The following is a 21,275-nucleotide window of genomic DNA, read 5'->3' as shown; positions in this document are numbered from 1 at the left end:
AGAATTTATTCAAAAGCAAAATCTAAACAAATTAAAAAAAAACGCACAAGAATAGAAAAATTATAACGAAAACATAATGAATAATAGGAAATATCATAAGAATCTGGATGTTTAGAAGGGGCATATACTTAAAATTGTGTTTGTTAAATAACTAAGTTGAAAATTTGACTGTATTTTTATTTTGAGTAATTTGTTTATTTTCAATATTTTGTTTGTATTCTCCTACTTCGAGCCGTCCTAGCCGAATGGTCAGAGCGCTAAACTCAAAATCCTGGGGACAGGGGGTCGAATGCTAGTGTCGCTGATGATTGAATTTTGGACGGGGTCAATGGTCTGACTCTGTAAGTTCAATCAGGGTCGACCCAGCTCTAAATGAATACCGGGATGATTTGCAGGACGAAAAGCCGGATGATTTGCCCCCAACGACGCATTGCAGTCCCGGCTGAAGACAGCGAAGCAGGAGATCAGTACCTACGCCAAGCAGACCATTAGTCAGTATGTGAAAACGTTTTTAGTTTTTAGTTCCCCTGCGTTAAGTTGAGCTTTGTGATTTGAGCTTTGGGCAATGGGCCTTGCGGATGTGGTTAAAAAAGTTTTGCTTCTTTGTTTATAAGGTTCCAATAAATTGTAAATCGTGTATAAGAACAGAAACAGCATAAAGCCGTAAAATTTAAAGCAAAAAGAAAAATTTGGATAATATAAAACCTGAAGAAAAGAGAACTAAAGACAATCAAAATTTTCCAAATGAAACAAACAAATCATACCATTTTCATTCGTATAAAATGCAGATAAAAAGGGAAAAAAATACAGGTTTATTACTTCAGGTAAAAAACGCAAAGTAACAAAAAACAAAAACTGCAACACCTTTGTCACTTCCCAAACGTAACTAACGCAGGATTGTCAAAAAGTTTCCAGACTTGAGTATAGATTAAATAAAAAAAAAGTTTTTTTAACTGAAAGTAAGGAGCGACATTAAAACTTAAAACGAACAGAAATTACCCCGTATATGAAATGGGCTGCTCCTTCTTCAACGCCTTGCTCTTTGCACTAAAGTTTGACCTTTTCTCTCAACTCTACTTTTTAAAACAGTAAAAACTTTAGCGTAAAGAGCAGGGCGTTGAAGAAGGAGCAGCCCCTTTCATATACGGGGTAATTTCTGTTCGTTTTAATTTTTAATGTCTCTCCTTACTTTCAGTTAAAAAAACTTTTTTTTTATTTAATTCCTGAACGTTTTTTAGTTAATCCATGTTTTGATTTCGGCTCTCCGCAGATGAATAATTAAAGCGAAATTTGCATATTTATTTATTTGACTAAATGGCTTTCCCATTGTTTTGATCGAATGATTTTGCGAAAAAAGGAGAGGAAGGAGGCCCAGTTGCTCTCCAATTTTTTGGGTACTTAAAAAGGCAACTAGAACTTTTAGTTTTTACGAACGTTTTCATTAGTAAAAGATATACGTAACTTACGAATTAGCTTACGTAACAAACTTCTATGTTCGTATGTTTTTATTACGTATATGAGAAGGTTCGCCCACTCGTCAATACCTCGTCAATAACTCTTTGCATTAAAGCTTAAATTTTGTCCCCTGAATCACAAAGGCCGTAGAATAAATAGTTGAAATTACTAAAAATCCTTTTGCGTAAAGAGTGAGGTATTAGGAGGAGGTGAACCCCTTATATGCGTAATATTTTCTGTTCGTTTAATGTTTTAATGCTACTCCATACTTCCAGTTGAAAAAAAAACTTTTTCATATTTTTTCCTCATTGTTTTTTAAATAATGCTAGAAAATACTGCGCCCCCTTTATTGAAATCTGCGCCCCCATGACAAATTCTTCCATAGAAATTTCCCCCACCTAGCCCCCTCTTCTCAACCCCCTTCCTAACCAAAAAATCCCCCTGAAAACGTCTCTACATTTCCCAATAACCATTAATATATGTAAACACTGGTCAAAATTTGCAACTTGCATCCCCTCCCACGGGGACTGTGGGGGAGTAAGTCGTCCCCAAAGACATAGTTATAAGGTTTTTCGACTATATTGAATAAAATGGCTATCTCAGAATTCGATCCGCTTACTTTGGGGAAAAAATGAGCGTGGGAGGGGGCCTAGGTGCCCTCGATTTTTTTGGTCACTTAAAAAAGGCACTAGAACTTTTAATTTCCGTTCGAATGAACCCTCTCACGAAATTCTAGGACCACTGGGTCACTACGATCACCCCTGGAAAAAAAAACAACAAAAAACAAACAAATAAACACGCATGCGTAATCTTTCTTGTGGCAAAAAATGCAAAATTCCACATTTTTGTAGATAGGATCTTGGAACTTGTACAATAGGGTTCTCTGATACGCCAAATCTGTTGGTGTGATTTTCATTAAGATTCTATGAATTTTAGGGGTGTTTCACCCTATTTTCTAAAATAGGGCAGATTTTCTCAGGCTCGTTACTTTTGATGATTAAGACTAAACTTGATGAAACTTATATATTTAAAATCAGCATTAAAATGCGATTGTTTTTATGTAACTATTGGTATCAAAATTCCGTTTTTTAGAGTTTTGGTTACTATTGAGCCGGGTCGCTCCTTACTACAGTTCGTTACCACGAACTGTTTGATATCAGCCAAAATGGGACACCTCGAGAAAACTGGCGGCTTGCCTGGATTCGAGCTCAGATGTAAAGGTTTTATCTCTAAACGCTTCCTTGTGTTTTCTAGCACTCATGTTTTTTTTTCCAAGTTTAGATTTTAGATAGTGGTGCCATTTTACAGAACATAAAGAAAATGAGCGTACAATGAAAACGAAAAAACTCTTAACAATTAATAGAATAACGAGAAAAAAAGAACATCCCTTTTTTTCAAAATTAAAGAGAAAGAATCGGTCAACTGTCGAAATTTTAAAAATTTGTGGAAAATATCCATGTTTTTAAAAAAATGGCCTTATTAAATACTTAAAATTTCCAAGTGTTACCCAAGGTGACAAGTATATAAAAAATATTCAAATTTACCATTTGACACCCTGATTTAACAGTTAAAATAAAGAAAACAAGACTTTGTGTACACAGCACGTGTTGTTAAGGTAGAACACACTATCCCAGGTTTCCAAGACAGTTACGGCAAACTTTTTGTGCTAACGAGCAGTTTTAGCAAGTGTGTACACAGTAAATTGAATTGCTCCCTGGCTATAACCCACACACTGTATATTTCGGTACTTGGGGATTTGTTGCTAAAATCAAACAGTTAAATGTTCGTTTGCAATTTTGCCATTACTTGTTAGCTTTCCTGTTATTTTGCAGGAATAGTTTTATTCCGCAAAAATATTCTGCCCTTGATCCTTTAGATGCCGTGAATTATGGAAAGTATGGTATGCCTAATACGAATGTAAGTCGTTCATTTCATTTTCTGTCATTTATCGTCATTTATAAATGCTCTTTAGATTAATTGTGGGTTTAGTATTATTGAGGAATGGAAATTTCTTTATTTTCTTCTTTTTGTTTCCTTTCTTGTTTTTTACTCCTTGTGTGTATGTCTGTCGTTATAATACCATACCCAGCGTAATCTAAAGATGGCAAGTCTCCTACATCAACCACATCTGACCTTTATGCTAAGTTTTATTTTGCATAGCGATACTTTTGAAATGAAAATCACTCTTGAAAAAGGGGGTCCCTTAAGATTTTAAATACCCCTTTCTACATTTATTTTCGGGCCATGATGTTTACATTTTTTAGGGAAGTAATTTGTTGGAAAATATTACTCATAAAGAATCCATCCCCTGCCACTTTGTGTGGGTAAGCGTAGGATATATATATATATATATATATATATATATATATATATATATATATATATATATATATATATATATATATATATATATATATAAATATATTTGCCGATTAAGGTTTGAAATTCCTTTTTATCACCTTAGATTCAATTAGCTTTGCGAGTCAGCTTTTTCAGTCTTATGCAAGCTATGACCGTAAAAGTTGTTAGGATAGGTTAAATTATGTTAGTTTACGTTAGGTTAGGCTAGATTGGGTTATAAATATCAGAAATGGGTTAAAAACCTAACCTAAGCTAACCTAACCCAACATAACCTGACACAACCGAACCTAATCTATTCTACCCTTATCTATTATCATCAAACCCTGCATGAAAAGTTGACCGGTGGCGCTGACTAAATCCTAAGGGAAAAAAGGTATTTCGGCCATTCACCGTTGAAAGTTGACATTCACCGATAAGTCTGCCAAGCAAAATTAGAGTATTGGAAGTTAAAGTGATGACAGTGGTCAAATATGGCTCTGAAACATGGGTGCTCCGAAAAGCGGAGGAAGATTTGCTAGATGTTTTCCAGAGAAATTGACTATGGATTTTTCTGGGTATCCAGCTGACAAACCGTATTTAAAACAGTAGGCCTGTACGAAAAATGTGGTTGAATTCTCCCTCCTTATGCTCTTCTGGGAAACTCTCGTTTCTCTGAAATATTTCCTTATTATTTTCAAAATACTCCGCAGTTACCCTGAAAAAAAACCGCCGCAGAACAATATCATATAGATAAAATCTTTTAATTCAAAGCTTCCTTTTTTTTGCAATAATGGGCGAGCCATCTCCCCTTAGCGCCCATATTGCACGAAACTATTTTTTAGATGATCTCTTAAAAAGCTCCTAATGATATTCCAGCACCTCATCTAACCCTTTTGTCCCGGGAATAACACCTCAATTGCACAATTTGGGTGCCAGTTTTTCAAATTTAATTCGTTTTGTTGACCTCTCTATAATCATACAATCCAAGTGATAGATCCCAAAGGTTTAAGCCAAATACACTGTTTTATATCTAGAATGTATTTGTAACAAACAGTTACAAAGGATAGCTAAATTCATTTTAAGTGCCCCAAGATGAAAGTTAATATATTTTCCAAATCACACAACCCTCCAAAATATTATCTATACAAAAGACAGTTTACTTTCTAACTTATTTGTATTTACTTTCTTTTTCGATTTAATGCTCGGAAATCCATTTACTTTCTGTTTGCTTTCCATTACGCATAAATCATTTGAAATTCCTCGGGGACAATAAAGTACATTTTGGAGGCAATCAAAAAAGTTTTCGACTTACCTCAGCTTTGGTGAGGACAGTGAAATTGGGATACAAATAATATGCTATCCCATCTGCAGAACCTGGTAAGGTGATCCCACGGATTAATAAGATGAGTAGAACAAAGTATGGAAATAAAGCAGTGAACCAGACAACCTGTAAGGGGAAAATTGGCATAGAGACTAAAAAAAGAGAGATAGCGTTAGAAACTGTGAAGTATCATAGACATGAAAATGAATTTGGATTGTTTGGATTGGTTCAGTAAAAAATGCAAAAATATCTTAATAATTAGGAAAACTAAAAACTCAGTTGCTAATGAGAAATACCTCTAAACGCTACTGGGCAGTCTTTCACATTAAAGGAGCCAAATAAGAAAAAAATAAACATAGGTTAAAGATCAACAATAAAAAAAAAACAAGCTGGAAACGTATGATAATAAACAACTTAAGAAAAAATAGCCTTTTTGAAGGAGTAATTGTCTTTGAGTACCGACATGTTATTAATCTGTAAATTTTTATGGGCAGCATTGTGAATTTCAACGAATTAGTATCTTTTATTTACCTTCACAGCTCAACGTGGCAATAATAATAAGATGTGTTGCTACCTTATAAGCTTCATAGTCCTGAAACTACCAAAAAAAAAATCTTAGAAAACCATGGTTTTCAGGTATGAATAGACCGAAAAGGGGTCAAGGGGGAGGGAGGCAATAAAATGTTTTATTTTAGAGTTCTTTGCGCAATAACATGGTATAACCATGGATATGATCGGATCTGTTTAGGTTGGCGGGTTTGGACCCTGGGGCTGTTCAGTCAAGGGTGTGCAGTAAACAGTCGAGTTTTTCTTCTGTTTCTACCACCATTAGTAGGAATTAAAAGATTCCTTAAAATGATACTTGGGGAGCAATCAATGAAGCAATCTCGAAAACAGTAGATTTTATCTTAGTTGCATTAAATTTCTAAAAATTTAGAAATTCATTCCTAGGTGTAACATCTTGTTATAATTTTTATGATTTTTTTTTCACTACAGCAAAACAGCTCTCCATAGGTTTGTCATGATCGTTTTCTAATGATTCATGATCATATTATGAGCAATAAAAATGAATTTGCAGGCCATATATACATGCTTTGGGTTTCTGAGTTCAGTTTTGGAAAAAAAAAACTTGCCACTTGTACGTATGCGCATAGCAAGTATGAATACAAAAAGATATTGTATTCGGACCTTCAACTTTTGTTAACTATAGTTGGACTGCAGTGACTTCTACCATTTTATCCCTCGTAATTACACATGCTTTCGTAATTTTACATTCAACTGTAGATGAATCTGTAATTCCTGTCCCTGAGTAGATACATCGTGTAGTCCTTTAAGTATATTGAGAATCTCACATACAGATCATGGAATATTCGACAAAGGCGGTTTAGGGTATTTTAAACTCTTCAAGCAAATTTCAGAATTGGTATAAAATCGTGAGGCAATAATGTGTCCAAATACACTCAAAGGCAGCGCATTATTGGCTGGGTACAATACATCAAAAGTAAGTATTAAGACAAAGTAGGTAGATATGTTTATTCATATCCCTTTATATCGAGGAGTATATAAGATACATGAATGAACTTACAACAGGCTCAACAACGTAACTGAAAAAATACGTAAACAAAAAAAAATTAAAATCTCAAAAATTATTTAAAGATGTTCAAAATAAAATTGCGTTAAATTAGATATGTTGACGAATTACATTTTCAATATTAGGTGGAAACTGTGGAGTGGTGGAAATAATAAGTGGAACTGTCAAGTTGTGTGGAAAATTCTGTTTGGTTGAAAAAGGTATACTTTGTGTTTGGAAACAGGGGAGATGGAACAGAAATTGTCTATTTGTTTCCCTCTAAGAAAAAAAACAGGTTTGGGAGAAACAAAGGGCTTGATTAATGTAAGCTCTAAACTGCTTTTTTGAGGCTTATGTGAGCAAGCATTTCCTGTTTTGCAAAAAATACAGTGTTAATAGGCTACTTGGTGGTTAAAAAGATGCAAACACGACTTTTTTAATCACTTAAATCAAACTTCTTTGTGCGGTCTCGAGTAGTATCCCCTCCATGGTTTTGACCAGGGCTCTACCTCTTCGAATCCTAGTCCCGACACTTTTCTTTTTAAACTTCTTCAAGACGCAGGTGCATGTTAAGTAAAAGGGAATGTTTTCTAAGAGATGCAGGAGCATGTCACGTAATAGTGGGGGGGGGGTTTCTTGAGGACTCCTTTGACTTTCACGTAATAGGGTTTGTTTACTTTTGGTATTTACATAATAGGTTTTGTTTATTTTTGGTGGTTGCATAATAAGAAATATTAGAGTCCAATAGTCAAGTGGAAGTTGTTTAAAGACATTTTTTATCAAGGTGTTTTTTAAGGCGTTTCAAGAGATTCCATGACATTTTTAAGACATTTTTATTCAAGACGTTTCAAGGCATTTCAAAACATATTTAAGACATTTTTCTTCAAAATATTTTAAAAAAGTTTCAAGACATTTTCCTTCAAGACGTTTTTCAAGGTGTTAAAAGGCATTTCAAGACGTTTTTTAAGACATTTTTCTTCAAGAGGGGTTTTCAAGACGTTTCAAGGCTTTTTTAAGACATTTTTCTTCAAGACGCTTTTCATCATGATTTCTTTAGTTCTTTTGTAAGAAGAATGTTTGCCACTGTTAAGGATGAGGCATTCACAAGTGACTTGTTTCTTCAGGGACCGTGGGGAATCCCTGCTTGTAACTGAGGAAGACACACCCGTGGGTTTGTTACGTAATGAAATGAACCCGTGGGATGTTACATAAAATTTTAAGATATCTTTTTTCTTTCAAGGGTTTTTTTTCTCAGGGAACCTTTACTGTCTAAAGATTTTTGTCAACATTACGATTCAAATATAAGACCAGAGATTTCCCCAAATGACCAAACCATAGCCTCAACTATCTGGACTAGCAAACTATTCACAATATTTTGACTTGGGTAATACTTTCTACGTTATAGCCTGTTGCACGCAGGGAGAACCCCCTGTCCCAGCTTACTAGAATTTTTAAAAGGAACAAGTGGGTTTGACTGTGCGTTTTCCCGTCTCTGTGTCTACATTTTTGTGTTTGCGTGTCTCATTCTATGTGTTTGTATGTGTCTTTTCTCTCTCTCTCTCACCGTGCCGGTGTGTTTGACTGTGTGTTTACCTGACTCTGTGTCTATCTTTTTGTGCTTGTGCGCCTGACTCTGTGAGTTTAAGTGCATGTTTTTGTCTCTCTCTCTCACACCGTGCCTGTGTGTTTGACTTTTTGTTTGCCTGTCTCTGTGTTTATCTTTATGTGTTTGTGTGTCTGAATCTATGCTTTAAGTGTTTGTCTTTCTTTCATCGTGTCTCTGTTTTTAGTGTGCGTTTGACCGTCTCTCTGTCTATCTTTGTGTTTGTTGGTCTAACTATGTGTGTTTATGTGAATTTTCGCCTCTCTCAGCGTGCGCGTGTGTTTGGTTGTGTATTTGTCTGTCTCTTTGTCTGTCTTCGTGTGTCTGAATCTGTGTGTTCATGTGTGTTATGTAACTCACTCTCATCGTGCCCGTGTGCTTCATTGTGTATTTGCCTGTCTCTGTGTCTATATTTATGTGGTTGTGTGTCTGAATCTTTCTATTTGCGGATATTTTTTGTCTCTTTCTCACTGTGCCTGTGTGTTTGACTGTCTCTCTATCTTTGGGTGTTTGCACGTTTGACTCTGTATATTTATGTGTATATTTTTATCTCTCTATCTGTGCCTGAGTGTGTGTGCCTGTCTCTGTCCTTGTTGAGTTTTTTTGAGTTTAATTCTGTGTTTGTATAGGTTTTGTGTCTGTTTGTATGTTTGTGTGTGTACATATGTTTGTCTATGATTGTTTGTATGTGTGTGACTATGTGTTTCTGTGTGTGTGATTTTGTGTGTGTGTATGTGTGTGTATGTGTATATCTTTTCTGTCAGTGTGTCTGTGTGTGTATGTGTATGTGTGTGTGTGTTTGCGTGTGTGTATGTGTGTGTGTGTGTGTGTGATTGTGTGTGAGTGTTTGTGTGTGTGTGTGTGTGTGTATGTGTATATGTGTGTGTGCGTGTGTGTGTGCGTGTGTGTGTGTGTGTGTGGGTGTGTCTCTGTGTGTGTGTGTATGTGCGTGTGTGTGTGTGGGTGTGTGTGTGTGTGTGTGTGTGTGTGTGTGTGTGTTTGTGGATTTTTGAAAAAAAAATCTCTCTCTGAATTTGGTACAAAACCTGCCAACCTATTTCAGACTCTAGTAGACCCCCCCCCTTTGAGCCTGATAGGAATACATTTGTCTGTGAAAATTGTTGTTCTTGCATCTATGACTTTTGAATAAATATTATTATATTTTATAGTTGTTTTTGTATCTTAAAAATAACGGAAACAAGATATAGTAATGCAATAAAATATTTTTATTGAAATAATGGCATGTGGAATTTCATCTTAAAAAATAATTTTCTTAAGTCCATCCCATAAAATACTTCATCATGTTTTCTCTTGAAATGTTATATATTTCTATTTTGCAGAGTAATACAACAAGCCAAAAGAAGTCTAAAATGCTATTTTGTAAGAAATTATTAGTCAACTGATTTAAAATTATTGAAAATCTATACGCATATCCAGCCTTGATTTTCAAAGACAGTAACGCCGTACGGTAACACAATCGTTTTTAAAAGATGCAGGTGGTCTTACAAAATAGGGGTCAACATAGACATTTAAAGCAAAAAAGACTGTCCCACAGCAATTTGATGTTTTCAACCATTTTGTGATGCAAAACAACATTTCTAGCCAAAAGAAGTCCAAAATGCTATTGTTTGACAATTCTGAAATAGTTATTTGATTTTGAATTATCAAGAAACTATACATATATTGAGCCTTGAGTTTAAAAGGCAGTAATGCCGTATGGTAGTGCATTCGTTTCTAAAGGTGCAGGTAATCCTACAAAACAAGCGGTTAACATAGACATTTATTTTGGCTGAAAAGACTGTCCCACAGCAAAGTGGTGTTTTCAGCTATTTTGTGGTGCAAAACAACAATTCTGGCCAAAAGAAGGCTAGAATGCTATTTTTTGAAAATTCTGGGCTATAGTTTCTTGACAACTAAAATTAGTTGATTTAGAATTATCGGGTGCATCCGTTTTTAAAGTTACAGGTCACCCTACAAAACGAACAGTTAACAGAGACACTTGTTTTAGGTAAAAAGACTGTCCCACAGCAAAGCGGCGTTTCCAGGCATTTAGTTGTGCAAAAAATATTCTACCCAAAAGAAGACCAAAATTGTGTGAAAATGCTGAGATAGCAAACTGATTTAGAATTGTGAAAAAACAGTACACATATTGAGCCTCGAGCTTCAGAGGCTAGTCCTACCAATAACGGTTAACATAGATATTTATTTTAGCCAAAAAGCCATTTTGCGGTGCAGAACAACGTTCTAGCTAAGAAATGCAAAATTTTTATTTTTGCTTATAGGAGCCTTGTAAAACGTGAACTATAGCGAAAATAAATCTTTTCCTCTAATAACAAACCTCCCTTCTCTAGAATCCTTTGCTAGGACTACCACATGTCTTTGATGCATGGTTCCTTTTGCTTGTATTTCCTTTATATTTTATTTTACTTGTATATCCTTTATAAGTTTTTTCAAGCTTTGTTTTGTTGTTTTTGTGTTTTAATTGCATTTTACTGTGTTTAAATGAAGCCTGTAAATGAATTCTTTATTAATGCAATTTGTATGTACAAAAGCCTCCATTCTTTAGGTTTCTTGTTCCATGATAAAACTTCAATGTGTTTTATTAATGCAATATAAGTATTTCGTTGTATATGCACATAGGTATGCTCGTTCAAGATTGTCCTTAATATAAATGCTAAATTCTATGTAGTGAAGAAGTAAAGAAAGACTCTTGATCATGTATGAAGGTATACCATATTCTAGCCATAATGATGCTCTCACTTTTATTTCTTCCCTTATAGCACACTTAAGTTCCAATAGAGTAAAAGATTCCATTAATAAAAGATGCGTTATTAACAAGCCCCGTAAGGTACTTTCGCCGTAGTGGTACTTAAGCCGTAAACTTAAATTAAGCTTAAGTTAAGCGTTAACTTAATTTAAGCCTTAATGGTACTTTCACCTTTATTTCATCTCTGATAGCACATTCAAGTTCCAATAGAGTAAGAGACTCTTACTAAAACTGTACTAAAAACGACCCTCCAATATTATCTGATAACACTCTATATAAAATATAAGCAAATTACAGTTATCGACTTTTTCCTCTAAATGTTAATCATTGCATCCATATGGGCACAGATGTAATCATTTCAATCATTCTACTAAGCGGGATTAAACAAAAAAAAAACTTTTTTTTAAACTGAAAATAAATAGCGACAATAAAACTTAAAACGAGCAGAAATTACTTTGTGTATGAACGGGACTACTCCCTTCTCAACGCCCTGCTCTTTATGCTTAAATTTGACTCTTTCTCTCAATTCAACTTTATTAAACAGTAAAAAATTTTAGCGTAAAGAGAGGGTCGTTGAGAAGGGAACAGCCCAGTTCATACTCGGAGTAATTTCTACTCGTATTAAATTTTAATGTCGCTCATTACTTTCAATTAAAAAACTAGTTTTTTTTATTTAATTCCTGAACGTTTTAAAATTAATACATGTTTGATTTTGGCTCTCCGTACATAAATTATTAAAATTAAATTTGCATATTAATTCTTTTTGGCTAAATGGCTTTGTCTTTGTTTTGATCAGACGATTTTGAGAAAAAAGATGTGGGAGAGGAGGCCTAGTTGTCCTCCAATTTGTCGGTTACTTAAAAAGGCAACTAGAACTATTAATTTTTAACAAAAGTTTTTATTAGTAAAAAATATGCGTAACTTAAGAATTAACTTACGTAACAAACTTCTATATTCGTATATTTTTATTATGTATTTGAGGGGTTTGTCCCCTCGTTAATAGCTCGCTCTTTCCCTAAAGCTTAAATTTTGTCCCAATTCCTTAAGAATGACCCCTGAATCAGAAACGCCGTAGAATAAATAGTTGAAATTACTAAAAACACTTTAGCGTAAAGATCGAGGTATTTAGGAGCAAAAGAACTGCTCATATGCATAATAATCTCTGTTCTGTTTAAGTTTTGATGCTACTCCTTACTTTCATTTGAAAGTAATTAAATTTTTTCATCGTTTTTTTTTATATCGCCCCCTTCATTGAATTTATCTTTCCCCATAACATGTTCCTCCAAGGAAAGATCCTCCCACATAGCCCCCTCCCGTCAACTCCCCCCAAACCAAAAAAATCCCCCTGAACACGTCTGTACACTTACCAATAACCATTACTGTATGTAAACACTGGTCAACGTTTGTAACTTGCAGCTCCTCCCCTGGTGACTGTGGGGAGTAAGTCATCCCCAAAGACACAGTTACTATGGTTTTCGACTATACTGAACAAAATGGCTATCTCAAAATTTTGATCCGTTGATTTTGGGAAAAATGAGCGTGGGAGGGGGCCTGTGCCCTCCAATTTCTTGGTCACTTAAAAAGGGCACTAGAACTTTTCATTTCCGTTAGAATGAGCCCTCTTGCGACATTCTAGGACCACTTGGTCGATACGATGACCCCTGGAAAAAAAGAAAAAGCGTACCCCCTATCGGTCTTCTGGCAAAAAATACGAAGCTCCACAAGGGTTCTCTAATGCGCTGAATGCGATGGTGTGATTTTTGTTAAGATTCTATGACTTTTAGGGGGTGTTTAACCCTATTTAAAAAAATCAGGCAAATTTTCTCAGGCTACTAACTATTGATAAGTAAGACTAAATTTAATGAAACTTATGTATTTGAAATCAGCATAAAAATCCGATTCTTTTGATGTATCTTTTAGTATCAAAGTTCCGTTTTTTAGAGTTTCGTTTACTATTGAGCCGGGTCGCTCCTTACTACAGTTCGTTACCACGAACTGTTTGAAAAGGGGATTCACATTGAGTTCAATAGGTTATGACGCAGAAAGTAATACCCGAACCAAATATTGGGTCTTATCTCTGGTCTTTTATTCAAATCCTAATGCGGACAAAAACTCTTTGGATTATAAAGGCTCCCTGAGAAAAAACAGCTTGAAAGAAAAATCTTTTGAAGTATTATGCAACATCTCACATGTTCATTGTCATTACGTAACACCCGACGTGTATGTCCTCCTCAGTTACAAGTGGGATCCCCCACGGGTCCTAAAGAAAAAGGTCACTTGCGAATGCATCTTCCTTAACACTGGTAAACATTCTTTATTACGTAAGAAGTAAAGAAATCATGAAAAGAACGTCTTGGAGAAAAATGTCTTAAGAAAAGTCTTGAAATGTCTAGAAGTGTCTTGAAGAAAAATGTTTTAAAAAACGTCTGGAAATGTCTTGAAACGTCTTGGAAAAAGTCTTACAGAAAAATGTCTTAAAAAATGTCTTGAAATATCTGGAAGCGACTTGAAAACGTCCTGAAGAAAAGTGTGTTAAAAATGTCTTGGAGTGTCTTGAAACATCTTGAAAAGTATGTTGAAGAAAAATGTTTTAAAAAATATCCCCTCTTGACTAGTGGACTCTAATACATCCTGTTACGGAATAACCAAAGGTAAACACACCCTATTATGTAACAACCAAAAGTAAACAAACCCTATTATGTAGCAACCTTGGAAATACTGATGATACCCCTCCCTATTATGTAACATGCAACTGTGTCTTGAAGAAGTTTAAATAAAAAAAGTCAGGACAGGGATTCGAAGGAATAGGGCCCCGGTCAAAAGCACGGAAGAGCTACTACTGTTTTGGACCTGACTTTGCTGAATATATTATTCTTTTAGATTATATTGCAATTTTTACAACATAATTTGTGGTGCTATTCATAGCATTTTTTACCCTGCATGCTGTTTGTTTTATCCAGTTTCTCAAAAGTTATAACGGACTTATTTTACTAAATAAAAGAACATTAATGAGATTCTATATTTTAAAAACTATACAGCATAAATGCAAAAGTTAGTTATAAATGATAATATAAAACATAAACATGCTATCAAGACATAACAATTATAAGCCCGTGGGCCGTAATTAACCCACATGTGATATAATGTAAGGGGAACCGGAATGGGGTATGCCATATGAATGGTAAGACTTATTGATGCCAATTTTCTTTAAGGAACAAAATTTTTAGTTCAAACGATTTGAAAGGTAATTGGTAAGTAAACACTTTAAATAATAACCAATTGGCTATATTTGTTAAACTAAAAAGGCCTTTAAAAAAGAACGAGCAAAACTTATTAGAAAAAAGGGTGAGGGGTTGTAGGGGCAAATTGGTTCGCCTTTCATACGAGATAATTCCAATTCCGGTTCGTCTTAGGATTTAAATCTCTCTTTACTTTTATTTAAAAAAGTACTTTTTTATTCAATAGCGGAGAAAAGCCGATATAAACTTTAACTGTCGACCCTCTAATTTAGTTCAAATGCTATAATTTTTTATGGCAGATTGGACACTAATATTGTAGACACAAAACGAGGACCGTTCCTTTTTTTTGTGCGTGTGCGTATGTATGTTTTTTTTACTTATTTCCTTGTTCCCTATACACACACACCGGCGAGATTGTAGTTAACAGTACTGTTTTTGCTAGGAGAATATCTCCATGGGCTTATATGAATGGGGGTATTCATCAGCCCCCTCTACCGAAAATGTGGAGACGTTGGTATTTTACCTGAATTTTCCTATATTGTATAGTTGGCATGATTTGGCCTCCCATTGAATATTCTGCCCCATATCCTATCCGCCAGCTTTTTTCTCCTACCTTTGTCTTTGAACGTATTCGTTCCATCTCTTACCTTTCCAGATGTTGAAATTCCTTTCCATAAGCTGAAATAGCAGATAAGGTAGACTGCAAGCAAAGAAAGCGCCATGTCCCATTTGATCTCACCTAGATTGTCAATTCCATCACTTTTATGGAGCTCAAGTATATTGCGTCTAAAATAAACAAAAGAAATTGACGTATCTAAAATTGAATATCCAAAGTAAAATTCACTTGTTTCAATACTGTAAATGTAATGGCGGAACGAGGAAGCAAGGGAGAAGTTTTTTTTTGTATAAAACTCTTTGTCCCCTAAAGAATCTCATAAGTCAGAGCAAGCTAAGGTCAATCCTCACTTGCTCAATCTAGTCGGTTATTGCAATGATAAGGATAAAAATAAAAAGTTAAATCTGCCACCAAGAATGATTAATTAGGTCGAAAAAGAGCAGATCGCGGTTGAGAAGCCTAAGCCTAATTATACAGTAGTTGGAGGAGGTCACTAAAGAGTAATTTTAACGCGGGTGGGGTGTAGTGTTTTCCTTTCAGTGTGGCTGATAGTGATCTGGGCTGCCAAATTGACAGATTTTGTGTCAAAATGACACAATTTGATGTTGCGTGACACAATGGCACATTCAGTCGAAATGATGCCACAATCGACAAAAATGACACTTTTTTCAAAAAAAAATGACACATTTTTGTCATCCAAGTCTTGTTTTTTAAATGGTAATAAAAGAAAAGTAAAATTTCAATATTCTACCTGCAGAAAATGGAAGGGAATAGCGCTGCCTAACGGTGGCAGTAGTACACAAACAGTGCGGAATACAGGACAGATGCCATCACCATATTTAAAATTTAAGCCACGCGAAGGAAACAGCCATAGGCGGAAATTTCAAATCAAAATGCACGCTGAATATCTGAACTTAATTGGCTTCTTGATTGAGTATTTGATGTAACCAACTGGTACGTATTTAATAGTAAAAAATAAACAGCATGCAGTTTACCAAAGCTGTATGCATAAGCACCAACTCCCATTTTTAGGAGTAGAGGAGGGGTATCCCACCTCGGACAAGATTACAAATTTCCAGAGGTGTCTTTCCTTCAGAATAATCCTTCTGGCTTAAAAAGGCACCAACAAATATGACAAAAATACTAGATTGAAGCTGGTTGAATGGCTTACATATTGAGTAAATAAAAAGCTTAGCCAATAAAGCCGATTAAGTATAGAGCCGATTACGATTACGACGTCATACGAAAAGTCTATTTTCAATTTATAGTTGGATTGTCCCTAAAACTTTTATAAATACTAACTTGCCTCGTTGGCCGCTCAGACACAAATTCATAGTGTGTAACATTGATTTAATCGAATGTTTCTATTTCTTTCATGACGTAATAAAAAGATCATGATCCCAAGATAATAGGATAAGGTTAAGTTTACTCCTTTTTGAACAGCTTAACCAAGGACGAGTGTTGAGTCCATCAACACTAGTTATGCCAAGGCTTTTTGTCCTAGATCTTTCTTGGCAAACTTTTTTGCCGAGGCAACTTTTTTTCCAGCTTTTTCTTGGCCAAGAGACCTTTCATCAATGTGTTTTTTTTCAAGGTCTCTTTTGTTTTAGGTCCTTTCCATGTCAATGTATGTCTGATCCAAGTATTTGTCGTCAGATATTTTTTTGATCAAAGTATTTTTTTTAAGAATTTTTTTTCTTCGCGAAATTTTGAAATTATCAAATAAATTTTGAAGAAATTTGTTGGTATGGGTTTGCATAGATATTCCAAGGACGTGGTGTCAAATAAAAGAAAATAACTAATAAGGATTTTATTAACTCCGGAAAATACAACTTGGTTGGGAGTAAGAAAATTTGGCACATGCACCAAATATAACCTAACGGGTTTCAGTGCGGCAGATAAACAAGGCTAACTTAATACAGCCAGTGACATTACTAGTACCAGTGCTAGTAGACGAGGCAATGTTGGTTGAGCAGAAATAAACTCAGCAAGAACCTCAGAGGTCCCTTGAACCTGAACCTTTGCTAAAATTGGTGTTACTTAATTATTTTTGGTAAAGGCATTTCTTTCATTAAGATATATTTTTTGGTGTGAAAGCCTATATTTAATTCTCCCGGATATCCCCTCAAATTATATGATAAAAGTCCTGACAAAATGTCATAAAAAGATTATCGTCAGGAAAAAATAACATGGCCAAAAATTATGTTGACAAATATGGATTTAATTCGAGAATACCCAAACGAAAAAAAGCAATAAAAATCATAATACTAAATAAAATGCCTTGGCCAGAAATCACTTTGACAGAAGAGAAATTCTCGGCAATTGTTCGTTTTACTAAAACTAAATGTTAAATGTTATAATTCGAAAGTTTCTTATTTATGAATTCGCCTAGAAATTTTGTTCCTTCGATACTACTACTTTTACTACCACTACTAATAACAACTCACCAAAGCGCCAAGCCAACCGAGGCCAATATAGCTACCTTCGCTCCTCCTTTATCCCAATCTATTCAATGCCTCCCTCCTTATATCCTCCCAAGAAGTTCCTATTTGCTTTAAATCTTTTTTATGACATTCTCCCATTCCCAGTAAGGACGACCTACTTCCTGTTTTGCCCCAGACAGTTGACCGAAAAGGACAATCTGTCATCCTTTATCCTTCATGCCCTAGCCATCTCAACCTTCCTCTCACTAGAGCCCTAGAAAGCAGGATTTTACCACACTTTTCGTACAGCCTACTGTTTGAAATAAGGTCAATCTGCCGGGTGCCCAGAACAATCCGTAGGCAATTTCTGTGGAAAACATCTAGCAAATCTTCATCCGTTTTTCGGAGCGCCCATGCTTCAGAGCCATATTTGACCACTGTCATCACTGTAGCTTCCAATATTCTAATCTCTGTTTGCAGACTTATCTTCCTATTCTTCCAAGCTTTATTAACTGTGAAAAAACACCACTATTCTTCTTTTAACATCTTCACTGCTCCCACCGCCTTTACTAATAATACTACCAAGGTAAGTGAAGCTGGTCTCGTGATCAATCTTTTCGTTACCAAACGACACCTTTTCATCTTCACGTATTCCTAGCCTTAGTGACTTAGTCTTCTTCAGATTAATTCTGAAGAAGACTTAATCCTATTCTAGCACGCTGAACTCGCATAACCTCTAAAATTTCATTAATTTTACTCACGCTTTCATCTAAGATGCTCAAGTCATCAGCATAATCAAAGTCCAAGAAAGCTTTTCCTTCCCATTTGGTTTCGTGGTCTCCCATTGCCTTTCCTTTGCTCCTTAAGACTAAGTCTATCAAAATGATGCATTTAAAGAGGGATAGAACACAACCCTGCTTAACTCCTGATTTATTACATAAAAAAAACTAGTTTTTTTAACTGAAAGTAAGGAGGGACATTAAAACTTAAAACGAACAGAAATTACTCCGTATATGAAATGGGTTGTCCCCTCCGCAATCCCTCGCTCTTTACGCTAAAGTTTAACTCTTTGCCGCAATTCTGCTTTTTAAAACAATTAAAAACTTCTAAATTTCTAAATGGATTTTGAGAAATAAGGGATGGGGAAGGAGGCCTAGTTGCCATGCAATTTTTCGGTTACATAAAAAGGCAACTATAAATTTTAATTTTTAACGAATTTTTTTATTAGTTAAAACTATAAGTAACTTAAGAATTAACTTACGTAACAAACTTTTATATTCTTTATTTTTTATTATGTATATGAGGGGGTTTGTACCCTCGTTAATACCTCGTTCTTCACACTAAATCGTAAGTTTTGTCCCAAATCTTTAAGAATGACCCCTGAATCAGAAAGGCCGTAGAATAAATAGTTGAAATGACTAAAAATACTACAGCATAAAGAGCGAGGTACTCTTCCTAAATACCTCGCTCTTTATGCTAAAGTATTTTTAGAACCCCTCATATGCGTAATAATCTCTGTTCTTTTTAAGTTTCAATGCTACTCTTTACTTTCAATTGAAAAAAACTTTTCCATGCTTATTTTTTCATCGTTTTTTTTATAGTAATTTAAGAAAATCCTGCGTAATTTTCATTGAATTTCTGTTCCCCCATGACATATCTCTCCAAGGACAGATTTTCCCACATAGCCCCCTCCCCTCGACCCCACCTTCAAAACAAAAAAAAATCCCCTGAAAACGACTGTACACTTCCCAGTAACCATTATTATATGTAAACACTGGTCGAAGTTTGTAACTTGCAGCTCCTCCCCCAGGGACTGTGGGGGAGTAAATCATTCCCAAAGACATAGTTATTATGGTTTTTGACTTTGAGGAACAAAATGGCTATCTCAAAATCTTGATCTGTTGACTTTGGAGAAAAATTTTGTAGATAGAAGCTTGAAAATTTTGCAATAGGGTTCTCTGATACGCCGAATGCGATGTTGTGATTTTCGTTAAGATTCTGTGACTTTTAAGGGGTGTTTCCCCCTATTTTCTAAAATAAAGCAAATTTTTTCAGGCTCGTAACTTTTGATGACAAAGACTAAATTTGATGAAACTTATATATTTAAAATAAGCATGAAAATCTAATTCTTTTGATGTATGTTTTAGCATCAAGATTCTGTTTTTTAGAGTTTCGTTTACTATTGAGCCGGGTCACTCCTTACAACAGCTCGTTACCACGAACTGTTTTATTACAAAATCAGCTACTAATCTCATTTTCTACCTTAATTGTAGCAGTGTTATTTTCGTACATAACACTAATTACTTTGATCTATTTGTCTAGTGTACCATACAAGGATAAAACCTTTGCTAAAGCTCTTCTATCAACAGAATTGAATGCTTGCTCATAATCTATAAAACTGACGACCAAAGGTGTTTGACATCTCAGGCACTTCTCAATTATTAACCTAAGAGCGAAAATTTGCTCGACACATTCTCTACCTTTTCTAAAACCGCACTGTTCTTTTCTTAGTGAAAAAGTGTGCAGTGCTCGTATCTTGTCCACTTTATTTGGATTCAGTCACAGCAGGAATTCAGCGACTTTACAAAACCTCGTAAGGAAACTAATCAGCTTCGCAAATCTTGTGTTCAAAAATACTATAGGATATAATTTGAAAATAAAGGGAGCACGAAAGGTACGTGAAAACTATTGATGGTGGAAAAAAGAATGAAAATTCAGCTAGTCTAAAAGTTGACAATGGAATAGTTATTGAAAGGAATGAATTATTGAAAAATATTTCTGATGGCTTGGGTGAGTATTTTCAAAAATATGTGAATCAGTAAGAGAAATTTCATACAATGATAGCAGTAAACTTGCCAAACCTTTTGAAGATGAAAGAGGTTTTGGGGTAAGCATGAAGATTGCTGACTCTTATTTGGAAGAGATGAAAACAATAAGAGGATTGTTGAAGTCAAATTTGTCAGGTAGTGATGGTCTCAATCTGCAAACTTTTACATTAGTAATGGTATATTTGCTGTTTTCTGAGTTGTATATTTGACTAACTTATCGCTGGAAAAGGGTGAGTTTTCTTCAAGATTAGAAGAGGCCACGGTCATATCTTTGCATAAAGGAGATTTGAAGACAAATCCTTCCAACTGGAGACCGATTTCGATATTGCATTTGTTATCAAAGATATAGGAAAATATTATGCATAGAATATTGTTTGATCATCTGAATCTATATGGATTCCTTGTGGAAACACAGTTTGGATTCAGGGAAGGCCATTCTACAATACATACAGTCCACTATCTCATGAATTCTCTTAACTCTGCGCTTGAACATGGTGAGTTAGTGCTTTCAATTTTCATAGATTTTAGCAAAGCTTTTGATTCTGCTGTTTTTAAGATCTTATTGCGCAGACTACGTTGTTTAGGTGTTCAGAATGTATTTGGAATTGGTTTAAGTCTTATTTTGGATGAAGAACACTTAGAGAGAATATTGATGGCTGCAAATCTAAAAGTTATCCGAAGAGTCCATCGCGGGGTTCCACAAGGTTCGGTTCTTGGGTCCCTACTTAACCGAATTGATGTAAATACCGTACATTTTTATATTTCTAGGATGATAATCACGTCATTTGCTGAAGACACAGAGTTTACAGTAACATCATCTTACGGCATTGTTTTGATTGAAAAGGCTAATATTGCCCTAAATGAACTGTCAAGTTTTATGAGATTTAGCTGTCTATTTTTTAATGTTTTTAAGACAAATTTCATGACTTTTTGTAGAATCGGTGCTCTAATTATTTTAAACGGCGAAATTTAGAAGAATGGTCTATCCTTAAATTAAGCTTTTAGTGTTAAGTATTCAGGTTTTTATCTTGATTGCAATTTGAGTTGGAAAATACACTGTGATGCAGTAGCAGCAAAAGTGGCAAGAGAATTGGGTTTTATAAGAAGGCTAAG

General features: G+C 35.0%; 1 protein-coding gene across 2 annotated transcripts in view; it reads right to left on the bottom strand.

Moving 5' to 3' along the window:
- Nucleotides 1-21,275, bottom strand: part of LOC136038820 (sodium-dependent dopamine transporter-like) — a 149,713-nt gene that overhangs the window by 70,404 nt on the left and 58,034 nt on the right. For both annotated transcript variants that reach the window (XM_065722222.1, XM_065722223.1), the window contains 2 exons: nt 14,943-15,081; nt 5,108-5,242 (listed from right to left, as the gene is read on the bottom strand). In XM_065722222.1, coding sequence (XP_065578294.1) covers nt 5,108-5,242; nt 14,943-15,081 — 274 coding nt within the window. The remainder of the gene's footprint in view (nt 1-5,107; nt 5,243-14,942; nt 15,082-21,275) is intronic.

Source organism: Artemia franciscana, chromosome 18, assembly GCF_032884065.1.
Source record: "Artemia franciscana chromosome 18, ASM3288406v1, whole genome shotgun sequence".
Lineage (NCBI taxonomy): Eukaryota > Metazoa > Arthropoda > Branchiopoda > Anostraca > Artemiidae > Artemia > Artemia franciscana.
The sequence above is the reverse complement of the archived record's forward strand: the minus strand, read 5'-3'. Positions and strand labels throughout refer to the sequence as shown.